Here is a 13,381-nt window from a genome sequence, read left to right on the forward strand (position 1 = left end):
CACATTTGTTCATCCTACATGTCTTAATTCTGTGGCTTTTAGTTTTAAAATTTTTATTGTTTTTAACTTGTATTGTGTCTTTTACCTGTATTGCTATGTATCGCTTTTATTTTATTTATCCCTTTAGTTGTACAGCACTTTGTTTGAAAGCGCTTTATAAATAAAGTTAATAATAATAATAATAATAATAATAATAATAATAATAATAATATTATTATCTCACAGGCCTCGATTCACGTGCTGAATGCGAATGTTCATGACAGCATAATTAGAAAAAGAACAAGAACTTCTCATAATGGACGAGTTGTACGAGAAAGCCTCTTCTGACTAAAACGGCCATCAGAGAAAAGGTTTACAAAGATACATCTGAACAAGAACAAGATGTCTTGAAACAAGTTTGATTTCATTACGACATGAAACAGCCAGTGGCATCTTAGGAAACATTAGGTGGCGTAGTGTAAAAGAGGTATGTGGTGTGCTGTACACAGCAAGACATGAGAGAGAGGTATAAGAAAGAGTCACAGAGAGAGAGATTGTAGGTGTGTAAGTCACGGCAGACGTGTGTGTCCGCAGCAGAGATACATGACACGCCGAGGCTCAGTCAGTGAGTACATTATTTTTATAACTGTGTTTTTGCATGTGGCTAATTTTTCAATCTGAAAATGCTAATACAAAAAATATGTATGTTTTTGTTGTCGTTTTTGTTTTCATTGATATTATTTGTTCCACATGGTAACAAAAGTATTGCTTGGAGAAACGGACCATTACAGTCAATGTTGAATATGCATGCCCCCATATTTGTACACTGGTTTTCTTGATGTTATAAAGTTGTATTGTGACATTTGGAGCTAGGGCAGATGTAAACACTGGTGTGTACCCTATAATGTTGTTGTTAACCTTTAATTTAACTGTACTCACGTACATCGCCAACACTTTGTCTTGTAAACCCGTCAAAATGTGTTTTTTCTTCGTTCCAACTGGACCGTTTCTCTCCCCTGAACATCCCTGTCAGCGTCGGCCGCTATCGAGCGCCATAGGAAATCCATCAGCGTGCGTCACCTCTGCACCCTGTAATCCGAGGGACATACTCCGCTGCTTTTCCTGCTGTCGCTTTTCTTGTCGATGCCCACCCTTTCCCCCCTCGCACCCCCACCCATCATGGATTTGATGGATGTAGACGGGGGACGTGGCTGTGGAGAAAAAAACTGCGGCCTTACGTCCGGCTTCCCGGAGGACTGCTCCAACCAAGAGTGCCACTGGGAGGAACCTATGTTTGGACTGATTGAATTAGGTGGGTAAACACAGTTGTAAAAGTAGTCTTAGAAATAAAATAATAAAAATAAAAACCTGAAGCTACAGCACATCTTTCTCTTTAGAAAGAAAAAGAATATATTGTTGATTGAAGGAAATTGTGGTATCTGAATATTTCAAAGTCATATTTTCTCTTACGTTCCATTGGTGTTAAAGTAGTTTGGGTGTATAATGCTGTTTTCAGGGTGATGCTGAGTACTGCTTGATTCACTCCAGAAACCTGATTTGCTCTGTACATGTGGTTTTAGGCTAAATAAAAGGATTGGTTTCATGGGTTGTGCAACTCACATCTAAGCAACTCATCAGCAGTGGATTGTGTTGTGAGATGTTCGTGCAAGCTTGCATGGTTACATGTCCCTGTTAGTTAAATTTGTCAATATCAGTAGTAAACTTTATCTGATGTAAGGCACTGAAATCTAATGCCAGAGGCTCGTCTGCTTATCTTAACATATAGGGTTTCTTTTTCTTTTCTTCTTTTTTTGTTTATTAGCTAGCACTCTCCATTTCCACTTTTTGTGTCCAGAGCGTATATAAAAGTGTATATAACAAGAAACACCACGCATGGTTATTGAAGTTGTGTTTTGAAAGCTCAAGCTGATGTTTTAAATCCAGACTTTACAAGCGGGGGGCCTGACCTGAATGTCAGTCTGAGGGACACTGCAGCCTTATCCAGTGTTGCCAACTCCTCATTAAGGAAAATCGCTATTGGCTTAATGCTAAATGATGTCATCGCCTAATTTGCATAATTGGTCATGCTAATGTCATTGTAACCTACTTGTAGGAGAGAAAAAATAACATCGTGGAAGAGACATAAAGTGAGCAAAAAATGCATTTAGAGTTTATTTAGAACTACAAATTAAATTTCTTTTAGCAATTATTGTTATTTTTAATGTCACAATTCCAACCCTGCTCCTTTATCCGGGCTTGGACCGGCTGTGATCCGAAATAGGCGCTCTGGTGGAGTTACTTTGTGTTTGAGTGTTTATTAGTAGTTTTAAACCTTGTGATCCACAAAACAACATAACAGTAAAAGAAGAACTGACTGCGTTACAGTCAGTGTGGGAGCAGCGGCTTCGCTCATGTGCGATTCATTTGCAGTTTGGACGCATAGGGGTGAACGTCTCCTGCCCTGATAGCAGCGGGGGGAGGACTATCCTCCGCCCGTGAGCACTTTGGCACGGGCGAGGTGCCCACAGCAGCACCGCTGCTTGTTGAGAAAAGTCGCTAAGTTGGCAACACTGGCCTTATCATTGACTGGTTTTATTTTCTCCTTGTATGCAGTCAGTGATAAGGAAAGGGGGGCAACTCTTCTAGGAAAGAAAAGGTCTGACTCTAATGACGTCCTTATTAGAGTCAGAAGCCTTTCCAGGTATTTCACAAGTTGCTAGCCTGTGAAGCCTGTGTTTCCAGCAGATCCACTCTGCATTCTCCTTGTCGTTTTCTCATTATATCAAGCAGGCAGCGGTGGTAATATGAGGATATGATTCTAGCTACACTCTTTGTCTAGTATCTGGAAATGTTGATCCTTTTTATTATCTGTGCTGAAAAGGCATGTCCACCTTTATGTACAGTCTATGGTTGGTGCTAAGCTAAGCTAACCAGCTGCTGGCTATAGTTTCATTGAATTATTTGTAAAGAAATCTATACAATATGTAAAAATAAAAAAAATACACACACACACACACACACACACACACACACACACACACACACACGTGGTCCGTAGGTGCGCATGCGCTGTCAAAATAAAAGACGCGCACCAGAGAAGAAATTGCGACGCGCGTTTGCGTACATAAGATTTTCTGGAGGAGGACAGACATTTGTTTAGAACTCTTAAAGATGTCGAAGAAGCTGCTTTAAGCAATTACTTTGGTTTTCCTCCACCTCCAAAGAAATGTCAGAAAAAGTCCGAACTGCAAAAGAAGCACGTATTCTCGGAAAAGTGGTTGCAGGAGGTGAGCTGGCTTCAAACAAATGATGAACGCACAGAGATGTGGTGCAGAATGTGCCGTGAAAATCCCACTCTAGCGGACAACTTCTTATCTGGTGCGCGTTTTTTATTTTGAAAGCGCACGCACACCTGCAGACCACTTATGTGCACCCCTGTGTGTGTGTGTACACACACACACACACACACACACACACACACAGAGGTGGAAAGAGTACTAAAATATTTCACTCAAGTAAAAGTACTATTACTTTGCTGAAATTTTACTCAAGTACAAGTAAAATTACCTGTCTAAAAATGTACTCAAGTAAAAGTAAAAAGTAGCTCATTTAAAATGTACTCAGAGTAAAAGTTACATAGTTACTTTTCTGTCAGCAGGAGGACAGCCGCTTCTGAGTAGTGCAAAAAAAGACAGTGGATATAAATCTCAAAGTAGTTCTTTGTTAGTGAAAAGAAAAACTTTACAAATTAAAGTGCAGTGGCAGTTAAACTGCAAGTCTATACATGAAAATGGATAATGGTCACCAAACCAATCAACCAAACTGTCAGGTATCACAGTGTTTTCAATACAAAACCATATCATTCTTTCACATGAGAATGTGTTCTAAACTGTCAAATAAGAGAACAAGTCCTGAACTGAACGGCAGCTGCTTTAAAAATGTTTTTTAATTTTTTAAACTTGGCCCTGCCCTACTGTACCTCTAGATTAAAGTTCCTGTGTCCATCCTAGAGTGTTACTCTCTGAACTTCCTGTTAATTTTGAGGAGCAGTTGATTTTCAAAGTCAGTAGAGTTCATCCTTGCTCACTTTGCAGTGAACAGTAGTCCAGCACAGCTAAACAGACGCTCGAAGGCAGCTGAGGCAGGCAGGCCAGTGTTAAGTTTGAGAGAAAGTTTTTTGACGTCCCTAATAAGACATCAATGCATTACATAGCTACCGCTGGTAAATTATACCAATATACCTCGTGTTTGTTTTATTGGACAGTAACAGGCTAGTTAACGGGAGGTTGCAAGTGCTAATTAACAAGTAACAGAAGTCAGCTGTCTTTGACTAATCTAAGGTAAGTGAGCGCTCTGTTATTCTTTTGCCTGCAGTGTGAACATATGTGGGTTAAGTAAGAAAGTAGCCGCTTCTGTCTTTAATTTAACTATTTTTTAAAATAAATTATTATTATTAACAAACAGGAAAAACGTAGGTAAACACATTTTCTTTTGGCAACTTACCAACCCAGTAAAAAAATGTAAGTTGCGTGGACAACAACGTGCCCGATTACAGCAAGTTGCTAGTACCAACAACGTTATCTGTGTTCTTCACAGATGTCTTAACGTAATGTGATTAATTTGAGCACAGCCGTTTTGCTACCATAACGGTACGAGTTGTATTTAACTTACCTCTACATGCTTGCGCAGGTTTGATGTGGAATTTTTAAAAGCTGCTAACTCGGTCTCTCTGGCCAAACACAGCTTACACTGCATAATAAAGCTGTTGCCTTTCTTGCACTTGAAGCCGAAATGGTCCCTTAAATACGGTCAGGGGTTCACATCGGTTTCTTCGAGTTCAGGGTCAGCAGAATTCGACGGGGCTTCTTTTTTCACTGGATCCGTAACACCGACGTCAGACTCCATCTTTAACGTGACCTTAGCGCCAATTTGTTCTACTACCCATCATTCCCTGCAGTATTTCTGAAGCGCAATGTTTTTATTTTTATTTTTAATTTACTCAGTAACGGGTGTGATTGAAAACGTAGCGAACTACAATACTTTTTAAAAAATATACTTAAGTAAAAGTAAAATTACAGACTTGAAAAATTACTTTAAAAAGTACAAATACACAAAAAAACTACTCAATTACAGTAACGCAAGTAAATGTAATTCGTTATTTTCCACCTCTGTATATATATATATATATATATATATATGTGTGTGTGTGTGTGTGTGTGTGTTATGTATATGAGGTAGATAGATGGAAACAGATCAAATTGAGATCTGATAAAAACCGATAATTATTTCTTCTTGCAGTGTGCGTGACTGTGATTTACATCCCCCTGATGTTATTTGGCCTCCTGGGAAATATACTAACAATTTTGGTGGTTTGGCTGCGTCCACACATGAGAACCTCCACCTACCTCTACCTGAGCAGCATGGCTGTTAGTGATCTGCTGATACTCCTGCTGCTGCCTCTGGATTTATATAAGGTATCTACTGACACAGTGCATATTTTGTAATGCATGCTTACTTTACTTTGGCCTGAACACCAGACCTACAGCCACGTTGTGGCACTAAGCAATCAGATCATGATGTTAGTTAGGTTTAGTCGAGTCACAGAAAACACTCCATTGGGTGAACAAAGCAGGCACAATAGATTTGCTTCCTGTTTGTGTTTTCTAGTAATTGTTTAAAGATGTTATTGTTGCCTTCCCCTCAGGGGGACCCCTGCCTCTAAATTAAATTTTGTTACATTGAAAGCTTGTGTCACACTTAGAGCCATCTTAAGTCAGGGCTTGGCACAATCACTTTAAGTATGTGGATAAATAACGAGTCATATTTTTGTTAGTTGCATGGGGTTTTATCATGTTCCTTGTGCAGCGTAACTTAATTAACACAAGTGAAGACAGATCTGGCCTTTGATTCTGTAAGACGCCAAGAGCTTGAAGAACAAACGTTACAACTAACCCATATTTTGCCACAATAATAAAGAGCCCTAATAAGTTTTTTAATTTTTCTTTCATATATATATTGTCAGAATGGCAGACGCTCAGTAAAACATGGTTTACATAATGAGGTCTGTGTACGTACAAACTCAAAGACAGGCTTCAGACTGAGCTGAACACTGAATTTCAGACAGTTTTTTTGTACTCGTCTTCTTCATGAAATTTTATTTATATAGCCCCAAATCACAGCAACAGGTGCCTCAAGGTGCTTTATATTGTAATGTAAAGATCCTACAGTAAAACGGAGAAAATGGAGACAACCCTAAAAATCAGACAACCCTCTATGAGCACACAATTTTGGTGCTAGTAGGAAGGAAAAACTCCCTTATAACAGGAAAGAAACCTCCTGCAGGAGCTGGCTCAGGGAGGAGTGGCCATCTACTGTGACTGGTTGGGGGTGATGGGGGGGAAGGCAGCACTCTGTATAATTTCATAAAGAGAAGACATCTTTAAAATAGTCATCTGAAGCATACAGCCAATCAACAGATGTGCCGACAGGAAGGGTGGCATTAAAGGAGCTAAAAGCTCAGTTCAGTGAGGATGATCTGGTCACAGTGGAGCAGTTGTGTGTGGAGTTTGCATGTTCTCGTGTGCCTGTGGGGGTTCGCTCTGGTTAGGTGGGCACTGACTGAAAACGATACCTTTTGTCTTGATAAGTAGAAAATTATTATTTTCTTATAATAAAGTAGTTTTCAGAATGTTCATTTAAACTAAGCAGCTGAGTTAATATTAAATACTTGTTCTTATCTGAGTCTGTTGACATGCTATGCACTGCTCACACATTCTTTACAGGTTAAAAAAGGTATAAAATGCAATCAGAGGAAAATAATTGTTCTGTCTCTCCAAGCTCTGGAGGCCCCGGCCCTGGCCCCTGGGAGACCTTGCCTGTAAGCTGACTATGTTCCTCTCAGAGTGCTGCACTTTCTGCACCATCCTCCACATCACCTTCCTCTCCCTGGAGAGATACCTGGCAGTCTGCTGGCCGATCACAGCCAAGACAGTAGTGACACGGCGCAGAACCCGGGCCATCATAGGCTGCCTCTGGCTGAGTGCGGCTGTGAGTGCCGCACCAGTGCTGGTCATGGTTGGAGTGGAGGACGTTGGACGAGAAGATCTCGGGCTCATCCAATGGAAAGAAGACGGGGGGTGGACAGGCAGGGAAGGAGATCAGGGAGGGTTTACGATGGGTGGAGGAGAGAAAGAAAGCAGACACATGGATGGAGGTCTAGAGGGAATAAAGTGGGGTGAAAAAGAGACAAAGAGTTGGGAGGAACGAGTTGGTGAACTGAAATGGATCGGAGAAAAAGTGGAGACAGAAACAGCAGAAGTAGATAACAGGCTACCGGAAGACAAAGGTGAACTGAAACATGAAAAACATACAGTTGAACATGGAAGGGAGGGAGACGGAAAGATGGGATTTGAGGGAGAGCAGCAAAACAAAAAGGAAGACGAGGGAGGAGGAATGGACGGAAGCTCCAGTGAAGGCCGTGGGGGAGAGACTGACAAGAGAGAGTGCCGCTGTACACATTTTGCCATCTCCTCTGGCCTGTTGTCAGCCATGATGATTCTCTCCAATTTGTATTTCTTGGTACCTCTCTGCATTCTGGGAGTGGTATATAGTCTGATTGGGCGCACACTGTGGCTCCGCCCAAAAAGCAGCCGTAGAGACCAGAGTCACAGGAACACTGTCAAAATGCTGGGTGAGGAAAAGCACACACACACACACACACGCACGCACGCACGCACACACACACACGCACGCACGCACACACACACACACTATGCCTAAACCTAACCATAACCTAATAGTAACCCTGACACTAAAACCATATTTTGAGCCTCAAAAATACCTTCAAACTTGTGGGGACGTGGATTTTATCCCCATAAAGGCTGTTGGTTCCCACAAGCATAGTAAACTTCCAATTTTTGGTCCCCACAAAGATATGTAAGCACACACACACACACACACACACACACACACACACACACACACACACACACACACACACAATTTCAAATTCTTTTAAATTCTCACCAGTATGGAGGCCAGGTGAGAGACATGTATTTGTTTTTTTTGGGGGGGGGGGATATTCAAGCAGTTTTGTTTTTTGTTTTTTTTACATTGCGTTGGTACAGTTGTTGATGGGTTAGTTAGTTCTTGGAAGCCTATCCGTCACGGAGCGGTATAGAAACAGCTTGATACAGAATGGAACCAAAGGGTCACAAACATCCACAGAAGAGCTTTCAAAAAGCCTGGAGAACTATTCCTGAAGACTGCTTCAAGAAATTATACGAAAGCTGCCTGAGAGAGTTCATAAAGGCAGTCATACCTAATACTGACTCAGACGCTCATTCGACCTGTATTTCCATGTATGTTTGTACATGGTTACATTAATGGCTGTGCCTATTTTCCATTTTTTTAAACAAAATATAAAAAAACTGAGGGGTGGGCAAAGACGTTTGCATAGTGTAGTCCATGTAGTACGTGCCGTGATTGGTCAGGACTCGATCTGGAACGTTGGCGGTTCTGACTTAATGTTCTCATCTTTTTTCTTCAGGAGTGATCGTCTTGGCGTTCGTCTTGTGTTGGCTGCCGTTCCATGTTGGTCGAACCATATTTTCTCTTTCTCTGGGCACTGGGACTGAGAGACAGGAAACTTACCTGGACACTAACTCCCAGTCAGACACTGTCACGCATCCGGATGTCAGCATGGACAGAAAAGATGTCACCATACCCACTGTTACTAACCCACCTAGCCACTTAGACCTGGACATAAACACTGAAACACTGTCCTTGCACTCTCATATCATGTCACACACAAAAGGGCGACATGAAAAGACCGACATACATAATGGACACACTCAAAATAAAAATGTTTCGGCTCATGTTATTAATACACAACCAGACAATAGAAACACACATAACCAACTGCAAAGAAGCACAAACACAATCACACACAGCCTGCAAAGTAAGCTATCAATTACCGTAAAGTCACAACATGACAAACCTGAAACAGCGCCTCCCATCCCCACAACTGCCTATTCTGCAGCATCTACAGAGCTGCACTATGACCACACCTACAATGACACAGTCTTCAGCGACACATACTCACCCCCTGATACACACTTATACTTTTTATATTATCTGTCTCAGTATTTTAATCTTGTGTCCTCCGTGCTCTTCTACCTCAGTGCCGCCGTCAATCCTTTATTGTACAACCTAATGTCTGCCAGATACAGACACGCTGTACGCAGCCTCATACACACACAGTCTCACGCACAAGCTCGTCGCATGCACACGCTCACCGTGCACCACTCCACAACCACTTTGTGATGGCAAAAAACAAATGGATGCACCCGCTTTAAGCAAAAAAGAGGAAACAATCAAACAAACCTCAATTTCTTTTCATTACAATGTGGTACTGTACCACAAATTGAGAATGTTGACATTTATTAATAAAAAAATATTTTAGGCATGAATTAAAAAAGGCATATTAATGCTTATGGATCAATATAGACCAATTCTAGCACAAGTAGTTTTAATTCTTTATGTAATTTATGTATAAGAAAACCTCCACATGAACTTCATATACTGGGCAAAAATATTGTGAATGGCATTTCATCAGTACATGGAATAGTTCATGCAATAATGCACAGGCTAAAACACATAGTCCAGTTTTAGCCTGTGCATTATTACATAGCCGGTTGGTTTCACCCCAAAAAATCTATGCACAATGAAAATACACCAAGTCTTTTATTTTGTCTAAAAATGAGTGATGCTAATTCAGTTAGACTTTTGGGCTAGATTTTTATATCCAGAGTCCGCTCGCATAGACTTTAGCCAAAGTCCAAATATGCTGTGCCCAAATTCAGAGGCCGCATTTGTAGACCGATGACATCACAAGCAGGCGACGAAAGCTGCCCAAATTCGAAGACTCCGACAAATGCGGCCGACAAATGCGTCCTTCATTTCCCCAGATTTGAAGGATGGGTCAGTTGTATCCTTCGTGGCCCAACCTATCCCAGAATTCATAGCGCAGCCAATTCCAGTTTCCATCAACGGCGGCAGCTACTTAGTTTTAATATTACTCTTTCTGGGTCACAAAATAAACTTTTAAGATATTTTCAGGGAGAATGTAGCTGTGTAAACTTCAAATATCTGCTCGATTTATCAAGACATCGCATATTTGCAAAAGTGCTCCAACATTTTTGGAGACGTCTGTTACCCACCAGCTCAATAGCTTGCTGGGCTTCAAGGCTTACTAGAGCAGGCGGGAACTCCCGGCACATCGTTTTCAGCCGTCTGCTCCTTGCTATCTAAAATATAACAGGACACCTGAGTAAATCCTCGAGCATCTCACACTTCTGATAATCAGCTGTCTGCTTGACGTTTATTCAGCTGTGTAAAAACTATAACTTTAATCTCAGCCAAACCGATTTACTCAGGAACAAATAAAATACTGAAAAAAGCCAAACAGTAACATTTTTAAGTTATCTAAGTGACTTATATATCATGTTTAACCTGAGTAGCGAAAGACGGCGGTGGGTTTGAAAACGATTTACCGGGAGTCCGGTGTTCTCACGGCTCTAGTGAGCCTTGAACCCCGGCTAGCTATCCAGCTAGTGGGTAACAGACGTCTCCGAAAACGTCGGAGTGCTTTTGAAAATATGTGGTGTCTTGATAAACTGAGCAGATATTTGAGGTTTACACAGCTACATTCTCGCCTGAAAATATGTTAAACGTTTATTTTGTGACCCAGAAAGAATAATAAGAGTAATATTAAAACTAAGTAGCTGCCGCCATTGTTGTAAACTCAGCAGGGCCGCGCTGGGCCATGCTATGAATTCTGGGATAGGTTGGGCCACGAAGTATACACCCGACCCATCCTTCAAATCTGGGGAAATGAAGGACGCATTTCTGGGCCACATTTGTCGGAGTCTTCCAATTTGGACCGTCTTCGTTGTGTTGCTATAACGTAATCGGCCTACTAATGCGGCCACAGGAGGATGAGGTTCCTGAATTTGGACACAGCTACGATACCGGACACAGCTTCTTCTTCTTCGGGGTTTAACGGCAGCTGGCATCCGTGTACATGCAGTGCTGCCATCTTTTGTTTCAGTCCGTTATTACACTCTTAAATCCTACTACTTATTCCTGCGTCTTTTGGGATCTTACAAAGCTTCAAACAACGCGTCGACTATTAAATTAGTTGTTGACGAGTCTGATAGTTGATGTAATCGTGACTAGTCGACTAATCGTGGCAGCCCTAAATACAGGGTTAGTGTTACCACCTATAATAGCTCAGACCTGAGAAGGTTAACCAGACCTGAATCCTAACTTTAGGTGAGTTATTAATGACCAGCTGAATGTCAAAAGGTTAAAACATGTTTTTCCCTGAAACTTTTATTTCCACTGTACCGCCATCTTTGCTGATGTGAAATAATCCCCAGTAGTTCTATTAGGGATATTTGAGTGTCATGTCTCCTCTGTCATCTCTGTTAGTCTTATTGATTAATAATTATGTTTGTTTTTTTCTCCCACAGTCAACAATTATATTGACTATTTGTATGATCACAACCGCGGTACGTCTGTTTGGTGTACAAAGACTTATTATTATTAAATGTAAGAGACATGTTAATCTTATTTATGTTCATCCACTTGTAAATTAAATTGGTGTCACTGTGTGTCACATGATGAGCTTATTTGCTTTTTTTTGGTGAGTCTATGAACTACAAACTGTAGCTCTAGTCCATAATATCATCATATTTTCTCAGTGGCTGAATAACTCAGCAGGTTAAGAGCTGAACTAGCAATAAGAAGTCATAATTTTGAGACTTGGGTTTCTGTTATATAACTGCATCATAGGTGCTGAACCAGCATGATTCAGCGTCATGCTTGATATAACTGGACTTTAGGCTACATCTCTATGTACCATTCAAACCAAAGGCAGGCAATTAATTTTCCCGAGGTGCTCCTGGGACTGTTATAGAGTGCTGCACCAATAAGCTGAACTCAGTTTCTTATAATATTACTTTTATCTCCATAATATATAAATTATTATTATATAAAACTGCCAATGGCAAGAGTGGATGCTGTAGGGAATGAAAATATGAAACAGGCATTGTAAAAATGCAAACATTTTATCACTATTTAATCAAATCCAGAAAAACAACTGTAAACAAAATGTCTTGATGCATTCTCAATCATCAAGGTAAGTAAATCTCCAAAAGTTGATTCTGTTCATCTGGACGTTTCTCCCACTGAAAACGCTACGTCCAGAGAACTGTAAACAAAATGTGCATGTTGTGGCAAAATGTTAAAGATTTGAACGTTGCAACTTTGCATTTAGTTTTTTAGTTTATCTGGTATTTTTCAGTTATTTTTTTCTTGTTAAGTGAAGAAATACTTGCCTGTTTTAGGCTTGAATAAGTACAACAAGAGGTGGAAATACAATGGACACTGGACAGGTGATCATCACCAAGAGAGAGGATCTGTACCTGGACTTGTGAAATTTTATAAGTAAGAATGTTTGTTCACATGTGAAGGTAGACCCAAAGACAGCCAACATCTTCTGAGCATGTCTCCTTATGTGTGCAAAGATCTTTTCTTTGAGAAAATCCAGCAGTTATCCTGAATTGAAAATACAGTGAAGGAACTGTTGGAAGTCCAGAAAGCACTGGACAAGGAACCGTTAGACGGGAAGGAAACAGAAGTAGAAAGGTGAGACACTAAGCTGACAACTAAGCTGACTTTCCAGCACAACCTCACATGTCTGAATTTACAGTTATCTCTTCATTTTGACTACTGTATTAACACAATTGATCTAAAATCAGACAAAAAACATAAAATCAGAGTAGAAAAAGTGATATTTTTTTTACTGTAACAACCACAAACATGTTTATTGAATCATATTTCATAACTTTAAATGCAAATAAAAATTGTCAATTATAAAATCATATGCACAAGTTTTGCAAACAACAAAGTTATTAGCAGCCAATCACCTTTTACCCTTTTTTTTAAATAACCATTTCAAACTATTTACAGAACAATCAGCTGTTCTGCATTCAGTAAGATGCCACACAAATTATTTGTGCCACTCTAAAAATTTCTGTCCACTATAAAGGAGAACATCACAGCCTGACACCTGCAGGCCTGACAGCAGCAGGTGTATCACTCCTGTTTCTACCCGTAGACAGCAGTCGCCTCATTGTTCTGACACACAACACAAAACTATCCACAACACTACACACTAACTACACAAGACAGCACATTAACTACACACTCCAAACACGCTAAACGTCACAAATCTCTCACATCTCAAAACTCGCTCTCTCTCCCTCTCTCTCTCGCCGTCACTCCTAAAACTTCCCCCTCTTCCTAAACAGCCAAATGTCATGTCGCCATATTATTT

At 40.5% G+C, this 13,381-nt stretch overlaps 1 protein-coding gene across 1 annotated transcript; it reads left to right on the forward strand.

The window, feature by feature from the left end:
• Positions 1-1,025: 1,025 nt before the first annotated feature.
• LOC146389277 (growth hormone secretagogue receptor type 1-like) lies at positions 1,026-9,303 on the forward strand. Its single transcript, XM_084924822.1, has 5 exons — positions 1,026-1,291; positions 5,278-5,453; positions 6,817-7,669; positions 8,528-8,700; positions 8,887-9,303. The coding sequence occupies exons 1-5, from the start codon at positions 1,123-1,125 to the stop codon at positions 9,301-9,303; spliced, it is 1,788 nt and encodes a 595-aa protein (XP_084780948.1). The 5' UTR covers positions 1,026-1,122.
• Positions 9,304-13,381: the final 4,078 nt, after the last annotated feature.

Source organism: Perissodus microlepis, chromosome 4, assembly GCF_051167445.1.
Source record: "Perissodus microlepis isolate ML-2025 ecotype Zambia chromosome 4, ASM5116744v1, whole genome shotgun sequence".
Taxonomy (NCBI): Eukaryota; Metazoa; Chordata; class Actinopteri; order Cichliformes; family Cichlidae; genus Perissodus; species Perissodus microlepis.